Source organism: Panthera tigris, chromosome A3, assembly GCF_018350195.1.
Source record: "Panthera tigris isolate Pti1 chromosome A3, P.tigris_Pti1_mat1.1, whole genome shotgun sequence".
NCBI classification, from domain to species: Eukaryota; Metazoa; Chordata; class Mammalia; order Carnivora; family Felidae; genus Panthera; species Panthera tigris.
The window spans coordinates 59,712,233-59,733,931 of NC_056662.1; the positions used below are offsets into that span (position 1 = coordinate 59,712,233).

The 21,699-nt window shown below is 37.0% G+C and overlaps 1 protein-coding gene across 3 annotated transcripts in view; it reads left to right on the forward strand.

Annotated features, from left to right (window-relative positions):
- Window positions 1–21,699, forward strand: part of AFF3 (AF4/FMR2 family member 3) — a 566,812-nt gene that overhangs the window by 362,680 nt on the left and 182,433 nt on the right. For all 3 annotated transcript variants that reach the window (XM_042981179.1, XM_042981181.1, XM_042981180.1), the window contains exons 7-8: window positions 5,503–5,583; window positions 21,311–21,347. In XM_042981179.1, coding sequence (XP_042837113.1) covers window positions 5,503–5,583; window positions 21,311–21,347 — 118 coding nt within the window. The remainder of the gene's footprint in view (window positions 1–5,502; window positions 5,584–21,310; window positions 21,348–21,699) is intronic.

The following is a 21,699-nucleotide window of genomic DNA, read 5'->3' on the forward strand; positions in this document are numbered from 1 at the left end:
AAGTGATGGAATTAAACCAGTGTTTTATTTTGAGAAGAGTGAGTTTCTGAGCACAAAGAATGCTGGAGTTAGCTATGGTCATCTGCCAGGCCTGTGGAGGTAGACACCCCATTTTAGCAGACCTCTGAGTTGGCAGCAGATGTTGAAACATTGCTGAAAGAGAAAGAAGATATTCAGTCGCTCTCAATCCTGGCAACCATCATATGTGTTTGGTAGGACAAGTATAGCTTATTGGTGCTATCATTCTAGAAGGAGAGAAAAGAGAATCCCAGGGAAATTAAATGAATTCCTATTACTTTATCCATTGTGCTAGGCCTCCAGAGAGCTATAAGAGAGTTTAAAAGACATAATCCCTTCCCTCAAACAGGTTATACAGGAAAACCTTGGACTGTGAGTAATGTGTTCTGGGAGTGTTCCACAAGACGAGTGAACATTTCTAGTAAATTTTAACTTGATAAATGAGCGATGTCTTGCAATATGTGTATGTGATGCCAAACATCACATGGTCACAACTGAGCCACCGGTTCTTGAAATTCGCTTTGATGTACAAATGATTTGGATTACAAGCATGTTTTTGGAATGAATTATGCCCATAAACCGAGGTTTTACTCTAATCTAACAAGGGTTATAAATTCATAATCTGATAGTGGTAACACATGAAAGGTAAAGTCACAGCCCCAGGTAGCATGGAAATGTTAAGTAGGGGACACAGATCACAGTAATGGAGAGGTGGAGGGTGTGGCTCTCGCTAAGGATCACGCTGGTCAGTGACCTTCATAAAGAGACGAGGGATGAGAAAGAATGAAGAGATAAGTGAAGTTGGAAAAACATGAAAGGAAAAGCAAAAAAATGTCCAGATAGGAAAACCTAGGGCAGGACAAGAAGTAAACCCATCTGGCTTGTGGGGAGGACCGTACAGAAAAGTAACAAGCAGTAACACTGCAGTGTTTCTTGATGGCACCATATGACAGAGCATCTTGAATGCTTGGACCAGAGTCACTGGAAGCTTTTGAGCAAGTGTAGCATAGTAACTATTTTAAATAAAACACTTGGGTGACAGTGATCAGGATAGATTGTAGTGGGGAGACAGTAGGCAAGGAGAGAGACCAGGGAAAGTATTTCTCTATTTGCTGATTTTAATAGGGAAATTTAAATGTTGTTCAAAAATTTTCTGGTTTCCTCTGTTTGCAAACTAACTATACTTTGCGGATCTTTATACTGTATATTTTGAACACTAAGATTTCAGGCTCAAATTCAACTGCCTTGAATAACAAAGAGCTACACTGCTTAATGAATGGATGCCCTAAGCCTCTGACCATTTGTCCTAGGACAGGCTGATGAAGGTGACACCAGAGTAAGTGGGGAGCTGCATGGAGGGAGAGGGTTGTGCAAAATGAGCACATGAAAGTCTGCTCACCTTTAAGCTCTGGACTCTTGGGACTCAAGGTCAATCTTACAGTAAAATAGATGTGAAAATGGACACTGGCCTGTATGCCCCATGGCCTTCAGAAAACCAGTATAAGGAGGATAGAAAAAAAAAGTTGGACAGTTAATGAAATGCAGTATTCTATACCGTTATCATTGAACCATCTGTTACTTCATTTAGCAGAAAAGTGAGTGTATTTACTATAAAGAGACTTGGCATTTTAAGCCTATATAAGAAATAAGAAGACACCCTGAAATATATCCTTTGGGTAACTAGACATCTGCTTGGAGAGATGGGACTAGTGAGGCTGTGTTAAGACAGATATGTCTTATTCTTAATCCTACCAGTTGGCTAAGGAGGCCCTCTCAGTGTTGAGGAATAGGGTGTGACCTCATTCCTAAGTGGCAAGAAAATCAAAAAGGAAGGAAGGCAGACAAAGAAGTGGCAAGGGACATTAGAAGTTCAGAAAGCAACTACCTAAACTCTGGAGTAATTGGCCTTACATTACTTCTGTGATCCAGGAAGTGGCTATAGGATAGCCACTGTGATGATGGGATGGTTGAGGAGAGGAAGTCAAGAGCATGAGTGGGGGTGGGGGACAATGGGCACAGTGGCATGGGATTGATGACCTTGCAATGGGTAGGAATCTTTTCCTGTGAAGAATATTTTGTGAGACAAACTAAGTGAAATTTTAGAAGTTATCAAAAATCTTACCTTTGTTTACATTTTAAACTACTAGAAACAGGTATAAATTAAACGCTTAAAAAAAAAACAAATCTCATTATTATTATGTCAAGGCTCTGTTCCCATGAGAAAACTTAGGGACAGTGTAAAGAATCATTATTATGATTCTTTCTTAGGAATCATGGTAATTGCTTTAAATAACTTTCTGTTTTAGTACTCTATAGTTTGTGTTAATAATTGCTAGCTTAATTGCAGGTTACATTTGCATAATACTTCATTCTTTTATCAAAACACTTTCCCATGTATTCTCTCATCTCAGTATCCCAATATCTAAAGCTCAGAGAGAAATTCTGTTTCTCAGTTTAGAGACCCAGAATTCTGAAACTCAGTTTGATGTTAATCAGTACTGTCTTTTATTGAGTGACTAAACATAAAGGAACATGCTATGCTCCTTATATGTATTATCTCATTTAATCTTCATGATTAAACCATGAGATTGTTAACATCTCTATTTCCTCTGGTTCTAAAATACTACAAGCTGAGATTTGATTGATTCCTAAGTCTGTGGTTTTAAAATCACTACAATTTACTCAAGATGTCACTTACCTGAGCTCACTGAGCTAGTGTGACAGAAGAGGAAATAGGAATAATCTATTTGTTCTTAATTTTCCCATCTAACCCTAATGGAGAATTTTTACATAATAAATGATCAATCTTTTAAAAAATCATCGCACATTGATTTTTAAAGTATATATTTAAATAGTTTGTGTAAAAAAATCTTATTTTTTTGGAAATTCTAAAGATTTAAATGTTTTAAGCAACCCGTTTATCATTCCTTCATATATTTAGCAGAACTCATTAGGTAGAAAAATTACATAGAAATAGTTAGAATTAAAATAAAGTTAGTGAGCAGTTTTGCATTGAAATATGGGTGTTCAGTTCAATTCAGTGAGTTAATTTTGAGTGTTTAGTATTTATAATGTGCTTCAGTCTACACAAAGACATGTTGGCAGTATCCCTCTCTGAAGAAATTTTCAGTCCTTCTTTACAGGATTATGTTTAATAGATCTGAATGTTATTGAAACATATTGAGATTCCTAAGTATGGTTTCTGTTCTACTTTGGAGGAAGGAATGGGAGGGGAAAGAGGGACAAATGGTTGTGTGCAGATTGAGGTATGTACTCATAAAACTGTAAGACAAAAAAGAATCTAACAGGTACTACGAGAGAGAAAAACAAATACTTTTGGAGGAGCATGAGAAGGGAACCGTCGTATCATCTTGGAATGGAAGGGGAATCAGCAAAGGCCTCAAGACATAGATGATGTTTAAGATGAGCCTTAGTGGATGGATAGAAATCCAAAGTGCATATGAGGGCAGGACATTCACACACAAAAGTATAGTGTCAATGAAAACAGAGATGTAGTTTTTCTTATACGTACTGTGCGTGTAGATTAATAAAAAGGCACAAGGCGGAAAACAGACTTTGTTGTAGAAGGTCTTGAATACTAGGATGAGGTCTTTAAGAGCAAATGCAGTGAAGTGAAAGACAAATAGTGGGCTGGAGGTATGAGATATATGTGCAAATTTCAGCTGTGGCATTTATGAATTGAGTGAACTTGGGCAAATCAGTTAATCTCTTTGAGCAATATGGATGTAATAATAATTAGTAATAATTAAAGGTTGAGTGTAAATTTAAAATCTTGTGTGGAAATACTGTGAAAACTGTAAAGCACAACAGGAGTCATTGTGGCCATGGTCGTCATCATATTGTTATGTATATAGTGGGATGTGAAAATTTTGGAGGAGTGAAGCTCTTCATCTGGATCTGTAGTCTAGAAAAATTAAGTTGGCAGGAGTGTAGCAGAAGGATTAATAATAGCAAAAGAAAGAACCAGTGAAGAAGCTATTAAAGTAATTCAGGTTAAAAGTAGTGAAGGTGTGATTAGTATGGTAGAGATATTGCAGAGATACTGTCCCAGTTTGGCCTTCATCCAAAAATATACTGAGCACCCACTCTGTTCCTTGACACTAACTCAGTATTCCTGCATAACAACCTCAAAAGAGACAACATGGATAGATACAGGATAGAACTGGCCAAGACTTGGGGAGCAGAGTTAAGAGGAGAGAGGGACATAGAGGGTCACTGGATCTTCCTTTGCTTTCCACTGGAAACACCTTGGTAACAGCACAATGGAGAAGGGACATCTCAAATGCATATGAGCTTAACCCATCTACAGAACAGGTGTTAGGGTGGGTGAGAGATGTTAATAAGGTCAATAAATACTTCCCCGGGTGGGTTTGACTCTGTCTGCTCCCAGTGTAGGTCTGCACTATCTAAGGTATTGAAGGAGGAGAGTTACCAAAACAAAACAAAACAAAACAAAACAAAAACGCACAAGACCATCCTTAAGAATGTCTTTGACTTGAAAAACCTGACAGAATCCCTTTTTCCCAAGCGAGGTGAGAAAATGTCTTCAACTAAAAAGAATTTCTCACTTTGCTTAAAACAGATCAACTACTGTTTCTATGCTTGCTTGGGTTTGAAGGTGGAAGGAAAAAAAAAAAAAAACGGGTTAAAACCCTACTTGTAAACACCGAGTAAGTGTCCTGGTGATCAGAAATTGATTGAATTTAATTGTACAATCACTTAGTGACTGCAGATCCCTTCCAGGAGGTGGAACTGGAGGAGAAAACTATAAGTGAATAAACAACCGTTCTCTCTCACACAGTGCAGTGTACGTGTGTGTCAAAACACATACCACAGAGGACTGTGCATTGAGCTGAAGTTGTATTCTTAATACTGTGTTATAAAAATGGCAAGATACTTACTTCTCTCTCTATTTCATACATGTGATATGTTTTTTTACTTCTCCATGAAGGAAATTTTTATGAAGACCAAAGTGATATGTGGGGCTTATTGAAAACTCATACTAATATTAGTTTTGAACAAAATAAAAAAGTCCTCTAATAATGACCCTAAAGTCAGAAGTACTTTGTACATTCCTTCAGAAACACCCTGTGAAATTTTGTGGGATCAAGTCCAAGAGAAGCAGCCCCCTTTGTACAGCATTTTCCATAGAGCTTTTACTACTGGGTTGTCCCTTTACTCAGGAGCTTAAATGAAGTAAAAAATAGGACAGCCTTGCAGATCTTTTTAAGATATAAAGGGAGCATGGGGATAGCCATGGAACCAAGAATTGGTAAAATTAGGAAAAGAAATCATGAAAGTGGGTCTCACATCCTTTTTTAAAAAATCCCTTTCATTCTTTATTCATCTCTTGTTCATTCCTGTCCCTTCCATGTATTAAGGCAGGCTCATATAGCTGTTTTATATGCTACTGACTTTAAATAATCTCTGTATTACAGAGCTGTGTTTTTTCCCTCTCTTTAGGAGATGACCTGGCTCCCACCACTTTCTGCTGTTCAAGCACCTGGCAAAGTGGAACCAAGCAAATTTCCATTTCCAAATAAGGTGAGATCTTGCAACACTCAGGAGGAATATGCTTTACTCACACAGAGATTTTTAGTGGATAGTGGATTTTCCCTTGGTTGTTTTTTCCTCTGTAAATATTCCTGCCAGAGGCATATGGCTTTGATTTTCAACAATTTGCAAGCATGTATTTATTCATCAAAAGGAGAAAATTAAGCTTTGACTTCCATACTTTCTGCAAAATGTGATGCATATTATAATTGTCATTTTATCTAAAAACATTTGTGAAATTGAAATGCATCTTACAATCATTTTATACATTCAGTGTGATTGTGTCTTTTTTTTCTCCTGAAAAGCTATTATTAAATTGATGATGTATCTTAAAATCAATGTCTTAGAATTGAAGACATGTAGTATATCATTGCTCTTGGGGATCTTTTATAAACCTTAAAATATTTTCTAGGACTTTAAAAGACAAATTTCCATATTTTCTAAGGACAAGCACACACTCAAAAAATCAGCCACAATATATCTATTTAAATTACATGTGAGTCTAATAGGTTTTATGTTCTATTCTTCACCATACAACTAACACTTAACTACATATTCATAAATATAAAATTATGCAAGTAGAAGCAAAATATAAAAGTGTCCAATACCCTCATCCAGATTTTATTTCCCTACCCAGAGTTTACTCTCAAGAGTTTGGTGTATACCCTTTTAGCCATCTTCGCTGTGCATTATATACATATATGTGCATATGCAGTTTTAAAAAACTCTTAAGTGGTATAGTTCTACAAACATTTCTTCTAAGAGTTTTTCAGATACCTTGAATGCATATCATTGCTAAATACCAACATTGCAACTTTTTACAGTGAATTATTAAAATAACATTTCATTATAATTATCACAGTGGTAAATTCCATTCTAAGAGCTGACTTTCATTTCCCTAACAAAGTGTATTTGGAGATCTTTCCAAGTAAATACATGGAAATGTTCTTCATTATTTAATAGCAGCACAATCTTTTGTCATATGAACTGTAGTTTATTTGGCCAAGCTCCTTTTGATGGATATTGAAATTGCTTATGGTTTGTTGTTATCACAAGCACTAGCACAACCAACATTTTTTGTAATGTCTCTTGTATATCTCTTATTAAATATCTCTAGTACAGATATCTAGAATAGGAATTGGGTGCTGGAAACATGAGAAACCATATTTAGCTTTGACTGTGTTTCAGTAGTACTTTTTTATGCATCTTGCCAACGTTTAACATTATCTGGTTTTATATCATTGTGTCTGTAGTGTGGGTGAAAAACTGATATCCCATTGTTTTAATTTGCATTTCTCCAATTACTTTGGAGTTTGAGCATTGACCGTTTTTCCTTTACAAATTGCCCATTTGTATCCATTACCAATTTTGAAAAATGATTTATAGGAACTCCTTATATCTTATTCATTTGTCTGTTATATATGATGCAACTATTTTCTTACAACCTTATTTATGTACATTTTATACTAGTAAAGTGTTTAGTTTTTATGTCAGAGAAAAATTATTTCCTGCTCCAACATTCTAACAGTGTTCTCTATTTTATTCTCATTTTTTATAGTTTCATTTTTGGATTTTAAAAAAGGTTTGTGGATGGTATAACATAGGATTCTAGCTTTCTTCTTTTCAGTGGTTAGGAAATCATTGTTACACTATCAACTAATTAGTCCATGTCCCCCTACCCCCACCACTGGTTTGAAATGTCACCTATGTCAACAATTGAATTTGTTTCAGGACTGTCCATTTGTTTTTGTTTTTGTTTTTCAGTATATTTCTTTAATTCTTTCCCAATAACTTATTTTTAAATCAGAGGTTGACAAGCTTTTTCTGTAAAGGATAACATTGTAAACAGTTTAGGCTTTGCAGACAATACCTAAATGAATGAATGTGGCTATGTTCAAATAAAATTTTATTTACTGAAACAGGTAGTGACACAATATATAAAGAACTCTTACAACCCACCAATAAAAAGATAACTCATTTTAAGAATGGGCAAAGGATTTAAATAGCCATTTCTCCCAAGAAGATCTACAAATGCCTGATTAAGTATATGAAAAGACACTATTGCTACTGTTAATCATTAGAGATACAAATCAGAACCATGGGAGATACTCTTTCGTGTCTACTTAAATGGCTAAAATCAGGGGCATCTTGGTGGCTCAGTTGGTTGACTGTCTGACTTTGGCTCATATCATGATTTCGCAGTTTGCAAGTTCAAGCCCCACATCGGGGTCGCTGCTGTCAGCGCAGAGCCCAATTTAGATCCTCTGTCCCCCTCTCTCTGCCCCTGTCCTGCTTGCTCTCGCTCTCTCTCTCTCTCTCTCTCTGTCTCAAAAATAAATAAAACATTAAAAAAAACTAAGAGCTACGGGACACCTGGGGGGCTCAGTCAGTTGAGCATCCAGCTTCGGCTCCCGTCATGATCTCACAGGCTCTGTGCTGACAGCTCAGAGCTTGGAGCCTGCTTCGGATTCTGTGTCTCCCTCTCTCTCTGCCCCTCCCCTGCTCACACTCTGTCTCTCTCGCTCTTAAAAATAAATAAAAAATAAAAAAAATTAAGAGCCTATTAAATGGCTAAAATCAAAGGCAAACAAACAATAATCAGTGTTGGCAAGAGTATTGAGAAACTGGAACTCTGTTATCAATTGCTGGTAGGATCTAAAAAGAAGCAGCCTCTTTGAAAGACACTTTAACAGCTCCTCAAAAGTTTAACATCAGGTTATCATATGATCCAGCAATTCCACTCCTGGGTATCTATTCAAGAGAATTGAAAAGGAATGCTACTGGATTATATATATATATATCTGTTTACTGAACTCCTTTTCATTCTGCTAGATTTTTTTTTTTTGGTAGACTTATATTTTCCAAGTGGGGAGAAACAGAATATGTAGCAGTAAAATACATAACATGTTAGATTATGATGTATAGTGAAAGGAAGATAATGGATGCTGATGGTGAATGGGGGTGGATGAATATTAAATAGAGAGCTTAAGAAAGACCATCCTAAGGAGGTGACACTTGAGCTGAAGGAAGAGAAGGAGTGAGTCACACAGACAAGTCGAGGAAGGGAGTTCTGGGCAGATGGAAGTGAAAGTGCCTGCATGCTGGAGGGACCACAGGGCCACTGGGGTCAGGGCAGAGCAACCCAGGCAAGGAACAGTAAGTGACACAGTGAGGTAAATGCAGTCACATTATGCTGGGACAGTAGGGCCACTAAAAGATTTGGGGCTTTACATGAAATAAAAAGCTGTTAAGAGTTTTGCAAATAACAAATGCGTTCCATTTTATCCTTCTTATTGTGTCGGCTGGAGTCTATACATTTTTTTGTCATATTCATGACATTAATAAGGATTATTCTAATTGTTGAGTATAATTGTTAACAGTGAGTATAAGAATTGCGTATTATAGGCCCAGCTGAGGTAGCTTCCTTCTATTTCTAGCTTTCTGAACATTTAATTTTTTTTCATGTTTAAAACTTAAGGTACAATTCGCAAGTAGCAAATTTACTCTTTTTTAGTATCCTGCAGGTTTTGAAAAACACGTATGCTCTTGAGACCACCACACTCAAGGTACAGAAGCGTTTTATCGCCACCCAAAACTCCCCCTTGATACTCTCTAGTCAACACCTCCTGTACCCCAATCCCTAGCAATTGCTGATCTGTTTTCCAGAGTATATATGAATAGAACAAGTTTGAATTAAGTTGAAATTTATTCAGTATTTATTGAGATGTTCATAATTTTTTTTCTTTAATCTGCTAATATAGAAAATTACATTAATAGATTCTCTAATTTTTTTAATCACCTGTATATTCCTATTATTAGTTTCCTTGACTATGGTGTATTGTTCATTTGATACACTCTTGGATTCAATATGCCAATATTTAATTTAGGAATTTTACTCCTGTGTTCATAAGTGATCTTGGTCTAGTTATCTTTTTGTGTATGTTTGTTCAGTTTTGACATCAGGAATATAACTGCCTTCTGTAATGAATTCTTTAGCTTTCTACCTTTTTCTGTATTCTGGGACAGTTTAAATAACATGCCAGTTTCCCCCTCCTTAAAGGCGTGAAGTAACTCAACTGTAAGACATACTGTACATAATTTTCTTTTAAAAGTAGATCTCGAATTATATTTTCATTTTCTTGTATGCCTATTGGCTTTTTCAAATTTTCTACCTCTTCTTCGGTTAATCTTTCTTTGTTCCTTTTTTTTCCTCCTTTAGGGTTTTCAAACATATACATAATATCCTGTGTTTCTAGTAATTGCCTTTTAATGTTTAATACATTAACCTATTTAAACTTATTTTTATCAACACCTACAATTAACTTATATCCATATTCTACCCCCAAATATAAAACAATTAATTTTAGTTTGGTCTTCCCTCACCATCATTTCTCAGTTTGAGATTACCGTATTTCAAATTGTCATTATTAGAACCATTTTCCAGCATTACACCTTAACAATTATTTGTTAGCTCCTTAATTGGTCCTTAATTGGTCATTGTTTCTTGTGTCTCAAGTCTTTTTTTTTTAACATTTGCTTATTGTTTTGCTAGAGTGTATTTTTTAGCAGGTTTTTAGTCCAGACTTGACCTAAAGTCTCTGATAGTCCTTTTCTGCACTTAGCTTCAATCCTTACACTTCTCTTTGTTTGATCGTTCCTTCAATAATATCGTCTAGGCCTCTTGCTTTAAATACTCTCCATGCCAAGCGTATACTTGTAAATTTATTTCTCTAGACCTTTCTCCGTGCCCCAAACTCCGTACTTGTATTTGTACGAACTTACACAACATCTTCGCTTGGATACCTAACAAATAGCTTAAGCTTGATATATTAAAAACTGAGCTCTCAATCCCCCCCCCCAAACCTTTGATCCCAGTGCTTCTCAGTAAGTGATTTCTCCATTTTTGCAGCTGGCTCAAGCCAAAAACCTTAGAGTCATCTGTATTTGTTTTCTAAGACACCTGTAACAAAATACACAAAGTGAGCGGCTTAAAGTAAAAGAAATTTATTTCCTCAGAGTTCTGGAGGCTGGAAGTGTGAAATCAGGTGTCAGCAGGGCCTTGCTCATTCTGAAGGTTCTAGGGAAGAATCCTTCCTTGCCTCTTCCCAGCTTCTGATGACTGTCAGAAGTCTGCCATATTCTTTGGCTTGTAGCTACATCACTTTCATTTCTGCCTCTACAGTCACATGGCTGTCTTCCCTCTCTGTGTGTCTATGTCTCAATCTCCCTTCTGTTATAAGGACTGCAGTCATTAGATTTAGGGCCCACCCTAATCTAGTGTGTCCTTGATTTTACCTGTGAGAACCCTATATCCACATGAAGTCAAATGTACAGATTCTGAGTGGACATGAGCTTTTGGAGGATGCTATTCAACTCAGTACACCATCCTTGACTCCTCTTTCTCTCGTACCACACATCCAACCCATAATTAAATCATGTCTACTCTACTTTGAAGATATATCTTGAATCTAAATCCTTCCCCTATCATCACAGCTACCTCCGGTCTACACTCTCTCACCTTTTGCATTAATTATTGCAATAACTCCCTACCTAGTCTTCCTGTTTCCATACTTGCTCTATCTACCACTTTGTTCTGAGCCGTGATCACATCTAGTTTGGACTCTTACAATTCTCCAACCATTTACCCTAGCCTCTAAAACACAGCCTATTCTCCACACAGTAGCCTCAACAATACTTTTTTGAGTCTTGCTTTTTAATCCATTCAGCCACTCTGTGTCTTTGGATTGGAGAATTTAATTCATTTACATTTGAAGTAAGTACTGATACTGTCATTTTGTTAATTGTTTCCTAGCTGTTTTTGTAGTTCCTTTCTGTTTTCTCCTTCTCTCGCTCTCTTCCTTGGTGGTGTGATGACTTTCTTTAGTGGTATGCTTGTATTCCTGTATCTTTTCTGTATTTACTATAGGTTTTTGCTTTATGATTACCATGAGGCTTACATATAACAATTTATATCCATAACAGTCTATTTTAAATTGATAACAACTTAACTTTGATCACATTAAAGCTGAACATTTTTATTCTCTCCCTGCCATGTTTTAGTTTTGGTGTCACACTTCACATGTTTTTGTCTTGTGTATCCCCTAACTAATTATTGTAATCATGGCTATTTTTACCACTTCTATCTTTTAACCATCATTCTACCTTTATAATAATTAATCCACTACCTTAACTATATATTTACTTTTCCAGTAAGATTTACTCTTTCAGATGTTTTCTTGTTATTAATTAGACCACTTCTTTTCAGTTTCACGATGTTCCTTCAGCATTATCTCTTGCAAGGCTGGTTAGTATGATGAACTCCTTTAGTTTTTCCTTGTCTAGAAAACTCTTGATCTCTCCTCTCCTTCAATTCTTAATGATAACTTTGCTGGGTCGAGTATTCTTGGTTAGAAGATTTTTTTCTTCCAGTACTTTACATATATCCTGCCACTCCCTTCTGACCTGAAGAGTTTGTGCTGAAACTCTTATGGGAGTTCCCTTGTGTATAACAAGTTGCTGCTCTTACTGCTTTTAATATTCTCTTTTTGTCTTTAATTTTTGACATTGTAATCCTAATGTGCCTTGGTGTGGGTCTCTTTGGATTCATCTTTTTGGAACTGTCTGGTATTCCTGGATCTGGATTTCTGTTTCTTTCTCCAAGGTAGGGAAATTTTCAGCCATTATTTCTTCAAATAAGTTTTTTGTCTGTTTCTCTTTTTCTCTTCCTTCTGGGAGCCCTGTAATGCAAATGTTAGTCTGTTGTCCTGTATGTCCCTTAAACTATCTTATTTCATTCCTTTTTTTTTTCTCTTTTTGCTCCTTTGTTTGGTGAGTTCCATTGCCTTGTCTTTGAGTAGACTGGTCCTTTCTTACGTGTATTTTTCAGTTCATCATTGCATTCTTCACCTCTGTGACTTCTGTTTTGTACCTTCTTATATTTTACATCTCTTTGTTGAAATTCTCACTATGTTCATCCATTCTCTTCACCAGTTCAGTAAGCATTATTATGACCATTTCTTCGAACTTTTTATCAAATAAATTATCTCTTTCATTAAGGTTTTTGTTTCTGAAGTTTTGCTTTCATTTGGAACACATTCCTCTCTCTCTTCATTTTGCTTGATTCTCTGTGCTGGTTTCTATATAGTAGGTCTAACAACCACTTCAGCCAGTCTTGAAGGAGTGGCCCCATGTAGCAAATGAACCTTTTTATTCAGCCCTGCCCAGATCTTGGTCATCTCTCAAACCTCTGTGCTTGTCCAAGAGCCTATTATATTTTTAACAGCCCCCAGTAGTTGAGGATGTGCCAAAACATGTCAATGTCCCAAAGGAAAGGATCACAGCACCTAGATTCAAGCTGACTACAAACCAGACCCTCAGGCAGCAGCTTTTAAAGGATGCAAACTTATACAATCCTGAGGGGTCACAGGCATAAGCACTGCCTGACCCCCAGAGCCAGGCAATCTGGAAGTGTTCCCTGGGCAGCAAAAGCAAAAATTTGGGCTCCAAGGGACTGTATTCTGGGAGATACCAGCAAGCTAGGGCAAGCCAGAAGGAGAATGCAAAGATGGTTTCCACAGCATATGTTCCTTGACAGCAGTTCCATAAGCCACTGAAATATGTGTCATTCCAAAAGCCTGCCTCTCAGTCTGGAGCTCCAAGACAAACAAAGTGGCTTCCTTCACAGAAAGACTGGGGGCAAGAGGCTGTGCCTCAGTCTACTCTCTGTGCAGTGCCCTGGATGTGGTAGCCTGCTGAGAACCTTCCTCTGATTGCCACAGTCCTATGGGACCCAGGAACACAAGCTCCTCAGGCCACCAGATCCAGGTGATCAAGAGGCATCCCCTGGGCATCTGCTCTAAACACCAGTAACCAAACACACGTGAAGCTCCCCTCCAAGAGACATGGCATTCTAGAACACAGTCAGGATGAGTGCAAAGCTATTTCACCCTCTGAAATAGCTGGAAAGGATTGCAGTCAGCTCCTGGATGCATGTTTAATTAGTAGCCTGCCCTGGAGGCCATAGCCATGATCATTAGCTACTAGGCCTCCTTCACAGAAAGACTGAGCTCCTAGGCCTGTTGCTTCTTGCTGTGTCCTTTGAACTCTTCTCCATTGGTTACAGCCTGTGGAACCTGTGAGTTTAAGCCCAACTGGCCACCCCAACCAGGCAATGTAGAGATGTGCCCTGGCAGCAGTCACAGAAATCAGGGCATCAGACAGGGCTATGAGCTGCTCTCTGGGTGACATCTATTATTACAGTCCCCTGTGACCAGGATCAAGGTTTTTTTTTTTTTTAGAGAAACTTATTCCATATATATCTGTGGACTCAGTGTGTCTGCAGGAGGAGGTAAGGTCAAGATCTTCCTATGTCACCATCTTTAACCAGAACCTGCATGTCCCTCTTGCATTCAGAATTTCTCAGTGGCATCCTCCCACACAAAATACCATGCAAAATCCTTATAATTTTTGTATATAATCCTGCCAAAATAATAGCTTGACCCACAGTACAATCAAATAAGCATTTTTATTACCTAAACATATCCATGGTTTAAGTACAATTTCTGGTGTAATTGAGCACACATACCAAGGCACATTTGGTTGTGACTTTTCCAAAAGAATTGTAGAAATTTGTTTTGTTGAATGTACATGGTTAAGTTTAAGTAGTAACCTACTTCCCATGGTAAAATTGAGCCCTTATCTCATTAGTACAAAAAAATTACTTTTCAAGGCAGAAATTAAGTTATAAGAATCTTATCTTCTACCCAAAAAGATACTTATTAAATATCAGCTAGGGCACAGAATTTCAAATTTAAATTTTAAAATGTGTGTTATTTAGGGGTGCCTGGGTGGCTCAGTTGGTTAAACATCTGACTCTTGATTTCAGCTCAGGTCATGATCTCATGGTCCATTAGATTGAGCCCTGTGCCAGGCTCCTGCTGGGCTTGGAGACTGCTTAAGATTTTCTCTCTGCTCCTCTCAACCCCTGCATGGGTGCTGGCTCACTCTCTCTCTCTCTCTCTCTCTCAAAACAAAACAAAACAAAAACTAATTGTGTGTCATTTAGGACTTTCATAGGACTTTGGTGGAGTTATGTTACCCTAGATCTTTTTGCCTTGCCCGAGAAAGAAAGAATAAGTCATTTTACAAAGTGTAAGAACATTGCATAATTTTAATAATACTTCTCTTTCAAAAAGCTTATGATAAGTACTATTAACTTATCTTGTACAGATGAAATAAGATTGGATTAGTGTCCTATTTCTGCTGTTAACAAATTACCACAAACTTAGTGACTTAAGACTACACAAATTTATGATCTTACAACTCTGGAAGTCAGAAGTCTGAGCTAAAATCAAGGTGTTGGTGGACTGCATTCCTTCTGAATGCTCTAAGCAAGACTTTGTTTTCTTGCCGTTCTCAGTTTCTACAAGCTGCCCTTGTGACTTAGCTCATTGCCCTCATCATTCTGACCTCTGACTTCCTTGTCACGTCTCCTTCTCTGACTCTCTTTCCTCCTTCCCTCTATTATAAAGGCCCTTGTAATTATATTGGGTCTACTTAGATAACCCAGGATAATCTCCTATCTCAAAATTGTTAATTTAATCATATCTGTGAATTCCTTTTGTCATAAGCAGCAGCATATTCACAGGGTCCAGGAAATAGGATACAGGCTCCTTTGAAGGAGCCCACTGTGCCTACTACAAAGACTGTTGCTAATTTTCACACACACAGTGTATCTCTCTTAACCTGTATCTCAACTAATTAGCATTTTGACAACTGGGGCTTGCAGTTCCTTAATTAGATTATTAATGTTTGAGATTATCACTATTGCTAGTGTGCAGGAGCAAGAATTATTTATGGAATTTGAGGGGCAAAATCTCCAAAATGACTAATAAATAACAAAGGTAAGCCCTCATTAAGATTGAAGGGGTGATTTGACCTCACGAAGAAAATCTTTTTAACTGGGCATTGAGTAACCAGTACCACTAAATTAATTAGCTAAATACTTCTGAGAATTTCCCCAATTTGTCTGGGTATTGAAGGACATAATGTATAGTAAAGTCCATTGATAATGAACTTGGATATATTTTTTCTGTTCTCTGAAGACTTAATTTGGTGTTATAGTTCCCTAGACAAAAACTACCAGACATGTTTGTTTCATTCTTTAAATCTCAAAAGTAATTGAAGTCGGTTAAAAAAATTAAAAAAAATTAAAAAAACGGTTTGCTATTATCAGGTATTTAAACCCAGGGAAAAAAATTTAATTTGCCCTTTTCTCTTCATTTCTGTAGCAGTCTCCTAAATTTTGAAATGCAAGTAAAGGACTTAAAGTTGTAGCACCTTTTCCATTCTCAGAAGGCATATGTGCAAATTTTAATGATATTTCACAAACATCTGTGGCAATGGATGCTGACTTTGGTGGGTTCAAACATGGTCTGGAACTATTCTTACTGATCAATGTGTAAAGCATTATACATAAGGATTCTAGAATCATCTTAGAAATGATAATCCTATTGCTCTTTTGTACCCTTGAAGGAGAATGAAGCCAGCAAGTATGAAGGAAAGGGCTTTAAAGTTCCAAAGTTCATTTTCTATGTCCCTCTTGTGGTTCCTAGCATGCTTTAAGGTTTACCACAACATGTTTGGACTAAAACTCCATATTTAGAGTTACCTTGAAACAAACATTTAAATTAATTATAAATTACATTATTTCAACTCTTCTGAGTTTACTGAAAAGAATGAGAAGAAAGTGATGGGTGGGAGTGACGGGAGATCCCAAATCAGGTAATTCTTTTTCCTGTAGTGACTAGCTTTATGTGTGGGTCTGAAAATAAGAGAAGATATAGTTCTATTTCTTGCCTTTTATAATTCTAATGATTGATTGATAGACAAGCAAGGAGAGATATGAGTGGAGCAGTCCTCAAATGGTCCCCTAAAGCCATTTTTAAGTAGTATCTCACAGTATAAGGATCCTCCTTAAGCTACATGGCTTAAGAACTTCTGTGTTTTATTGATCTCAGGTAGATATTTTTTTTAGATTTTAAGTTCCCTAAAATCAGGATTTGTTTTATAGTTGATGATGTCTTACAATTACTTGGCAGTAATTTTCTTTCATAGTAATACATGAGGGAATGTAGCCTCCTACAGTTTTGATGGCATGTTACATCTGATGAAATATAGTCTTTATTACAGTGCTTCATTGAAGGGCTTTCTCAGATACCAGGGTGCTTGGTTATTTCCATCTCCAGCAAAATGATTTATACAAACTTTACTTTCCAGATAAACACCACATGTAAAGAAGGTTTAGGATTCCCAATACCAAATGATACTTTAGATGTTGGGAATTCAGGACTCAGAGACAGAGAAGAATAAATTCCATCTGTAGATACCCTTGTAAGTAACCAGAAGAAGCTCTCCCCTTTGTGCAAGTGTCAGAATGATGCACACTTGATGAATGACACTGGCAAACCAGAAGCATTCAATTAACCTTAGCAATGTCCTGTTACAGGATTGCAGGCAACTTTTTTTTTTAATACTTTACTCCTTTTCTGAATTTTCTTTAATGAATAGATATTACTTTTGTTTGTTTCTTTAAGTAAGTAAATGCTCCTTAATAAGATAAAGCCACCCTTGGGTCAAGACAGTAATAATAGTAGCATTCTTTTGATGATATTTACTATCAAGTTGTACACTTCAAATATGTGCAATTTATGTCATGCAATTTGTACCTTAATAAAGCTGAACTTGTCTTTTTTTTTTTTAAGAGTCATAGTTGAAAAGATCATTTCTGTAGTGGCAGTATGACACAGTACAGTGAAAACATAAAGCAGATAAGTCCTTCTGAGATTCAGGAAGATTTCAAAGAGCACGTAACTCTTGAGCTTTTTTATTCTGAGCCTTGAAGAAAGAATGAAGTTTACCAAGCAGAAAACAGAAAATGGCAGGACATGCATCCCCAAGGACAAGGAAAGCCTGCAAAGGCTTGAAGCACTCTTGCAGAGCAGTCATGACATCCCTTTCAGCCCTAGGTTATAATATTTTGTATACACATCATCTCCACTACTAACTCACCAGACACCCAGGCCCTATAGGCAGGGATTTGGTGAACTCACTCTATAACTCTTAAGGTGCCTGACAGAACCTTGCAGCCCTTGTAGAGTGCTCCCAGAGGAGTCTAAAATAAAAATGCACAGATGGGGTTAGCAACTCCCTAAGCTACTTATGGAAAACTTAGTAAGAGCCTTTGAGAAAGAGTAGAGAGAGAGAGAAGGCCTTTGAGACAGAAGCTATAGGTGTATGGGTGTCTGGGTGTCTGGGTGGGGTGGCAGGAAGTATAACATGGGAAGGATATAAGTGCCTGGGCCTTTGGGAGGGAGGGGCTTTGTTTCCTTCTACTCTGAATCCAGTCTGGCTCTGGCTTAGTGAAGGATGAAGGATCTGTACACTCTGTGGTAGCCGCAGGGTTTTGCAGCTACCTAGGCAGGGCAGGATTCCTTCAAGAAGCAGCAGCCACAGGCCCTGTTGTTGGCCAGCAGAGACCTAATCAAAATGAGGACAGTGTCCTCGGGACCTAATCTTGAGAGAAGGCTCATAAGGTAACTCACACCCTCCACCAGCCAACTGGCTACATGCTAGCCCAATGTCGGTGAGGATGACAATGGGACATCATTCGTACCCACAGAGTGGCATGGTCAAGAAACACTGGGATTAGAGCCAGTATTTTCAAGCTAGTATTTGTTGGTTCAGTGCACCACCCAGAAGACCTCAGTTATGAACATGACATTGCATATTAGGACAAAGCCTTTATTTTATTGTGCATCTCCAGAAGTTTCCTTCTTTCCAGAAGGGCAGACTTTTGTGGTGATTTTTTCTTACCAATTGCTTTAATCATTTTCTACCTTTCTTCACTACCCACACAAAATAGAAACAATAATCATCATTAATTACACAAATGTTTTAGGTAAAATTCAGAGTTCATGATCTCTGAAATATATGCTCTTGTGGTATGTAATTATAATTCAGGTTATCTGTGAGCTTATTTTTGGTTCTCTGCTCAGAGTCTATGGTCTGTAGTCATCATCTGATGCTTAGGGTATCTAACGTGTACCTAGAAATAAAATGAGCTATTTCCCAAGAGTGTCAGCAAACAGTCTTACAAAAATTCCTACTTTTTCTTTTAAGAATAAACTTAATGCTGAAAACTATCTCAGTTACCATGTTTGTCTATTTGATGGTGAGTGAGTATTTACCTCTCTAGTACAAGACACCTTCAGTATGTCAAAATCTACCCATGGCTCAGAGGAGTCGATTACATAGAACTCAAAGTACTTTTCACATATCAAAGCTAACATTAATTTATGTTCAGATATAAACTCTAAATTAATTAGAAAAGATGGAAAATATACCAGTCCAGTCCATTTGAAGGATTTAACTGTGGACATCTTCTTAGTACCAACTATCCAAAGTAGGGCCAAATCATTTATTTATGAGGATTATACTTTAGCCCATCAGTTCAGGACCAGCAGTGTATTTCATTTTAATACACTGTTTCCAAAACCTGAATCTCAGGTTAAAAGTTGAGCTTCTTTTTCTGCAGATGAATAGCTCATTATTACCAACATTGATATTAAAAGCATCTGTGTGTGATTCAGTCAGCCTAGCAGAGTGGGAATCCCTTCCGCTCCTGACTTTCCCACCCAGCCCCCACCCAATAGTCTGGCTGGTTTTGTACTGTTCCAGTGGATTCCTTTTTAAAACATCACATGGGTTTGAATATGCAACAAGTCACATTAAAGGACATCTCCTGTCCCATGACAAACATATTCATGGAGCAAACTTCTAGTAAAATATTTTAAACTATATAATAGAAGTGAATTCCATTTCACTCAGTTTCTGTCCCATGCACTAAAATTATAAAGAAGTTCCACTGGATTTTATATGCTGTGCTTATTCTTTTACATTCCTACCATCTCAATTAATTCATTCTTTCGTAACTCTCCTTATATTTCATACTAAATGGGAATTTTGCAAGGAAGAAGGATGTGAATTCCCAAAACAAAATTTAGTATTCCACTTTAATGCAAATAAAATGAGATTCAATCACTATTTACCTAAACAGTAACTAAACTCAAAATACTATGGAGTACTGACTTTCCACCGTTTCAGGTAAGTGGAAATCTGTAGTAATCTTTCCGTCCACCAATATGAGACTGATAACAATTGTTCAGTGGAGTGTCCCTGGGGGTCTGGATGCTGGCCTCATCTGCAGAAAGGTGATGAGAGTAGAGAATCAAAGGGAAGTGGGTTAGATTAAAAGTCAGCAATATAATAAATCCTAATAAATAAATCCTAGTAATATGAACTAAAACCATAAACCTCATGGAAGGAAACATATAGATAAATTTATGACTTTGGATTTGGCAGCAGATTCTCAGATATGACACCAAAAGCATGAACAATGACAACAAAAATTAAATAAACTGAACTTCATTAAAATTAAAAACTTCTGTGCATTATGTGATGGGGTGAGGGTGAGGAAGCATTTGTTATTAAACTGTTGGAGTTTTGGAACAAGTGAAAAAAAAACTGTGCATTAAAGGACATTACCAATAAAGTGAAAAGACAGCTGACAGAATGGGAGGAAATATTTGTAAATCATATGTCTGATAAGAGTCTATTATCCAGAATATATAAAGAACTCTTTCAACTCAACAACAAAAGGCAAACAACCCAGTTTAAAATGGGCAAAGTACTTAAATAGATATTTCTCCAAAGAAGATATAAGATGTCTAACAAAAACATGAAAATGTTAGGGAAATATATATATCAAAGCACACATACTAAGATTGCTATGATAAAATTTCTAAAAATTAAAAGAAAATGACAAGTGTTGGTGAGGATGTGAAGAAACCAGAACCCTCATACATGGCTGGTAAAAATGAAAAATGATTCAGTCATTTTGAAAAACAGTTTGGTAGCTCCTCAAAAAGTTTCATATAGAATTACCATATGACCCTACAAATTCCATTTGTAGGTCTATACCCAAAAGGACTGAAAACAGGGACCGAAACAGCTACATACACATGTGTGTACATAGCACTATTCACAATAGCCAAAAGGTGAAAACAGCCCAAATATCCATTAATGGATGAATGGCTAAATGAACTGTTGTATATACATAGAATGGGATATTATTTGGCCATAAAGAGGAATGAAGTATTGGATGAATTGCCAAAACATTATGCTAAGTGAAAGAAGCCAGACACCAAAGGTCACATATTTTGTGATTCCACTCCCAAAATATCCAAAATAGATAAATTTAGAATGCAGATTGGTGGTTACCAGGGCCTGAGGGGAGCCGGGGGAATGAAGAGATACTGCCTAACTGGCAAGGAGTTTTATTTAGGAATGATGGAAATATTTTGCAACCAAATAGAGGTAATTGTGGCACACCATGTGCCACTGAACTATTCACTTTAAGGTGGTTAATTTTGTTACATGAATTTCACCTCAATAAACAGAAGTCTACAACACAAAAGATAAATGGTTGTGAACTGTTTTACCAGAACTGCTTAGCCAGGACATTGAGATAAATGTTTCTCATTACAGTAGAGATCATGATTAAAGATTAGGGTCTGGGTGACTAGTAGTAGACCTCATATTCAACTTAGATTTTGAAAGTCAAAATGAGAAAATTAATTGATATTTCTTGTTCTTTTAGGACTCTCAGCTTGTTTCCTCTGGACACAATAATCCAAGTAAGAAAGACTTCTTTCTACAGCTTCATATGTGGAGGGTGGGAGATGGAGGGGGTGAGGAAGGGAAGGTGCATGCAATAGACTGTAGGTTGAGAAGGAATTTCACCAAAAAACCAAAATCAAGTCAGGGAAAAGAGGACCATTTGTTCAAGTACTGCCCAAATGGATAAGATTCAAGGTGATCTTGAGTGCTCCTCCATCTTTATTCAAGGGAAGGAGGTGCCAAACATAAAATGGTGAATTTCAAAGGAATGCTAGGAAGAAGGAACACTATGCTCTATTATGGTTGGTCTCTGGTATATGAGGAGGGAAAAAAACCTTTAAAGACAACTAATGAGTTACCTAAATTGAA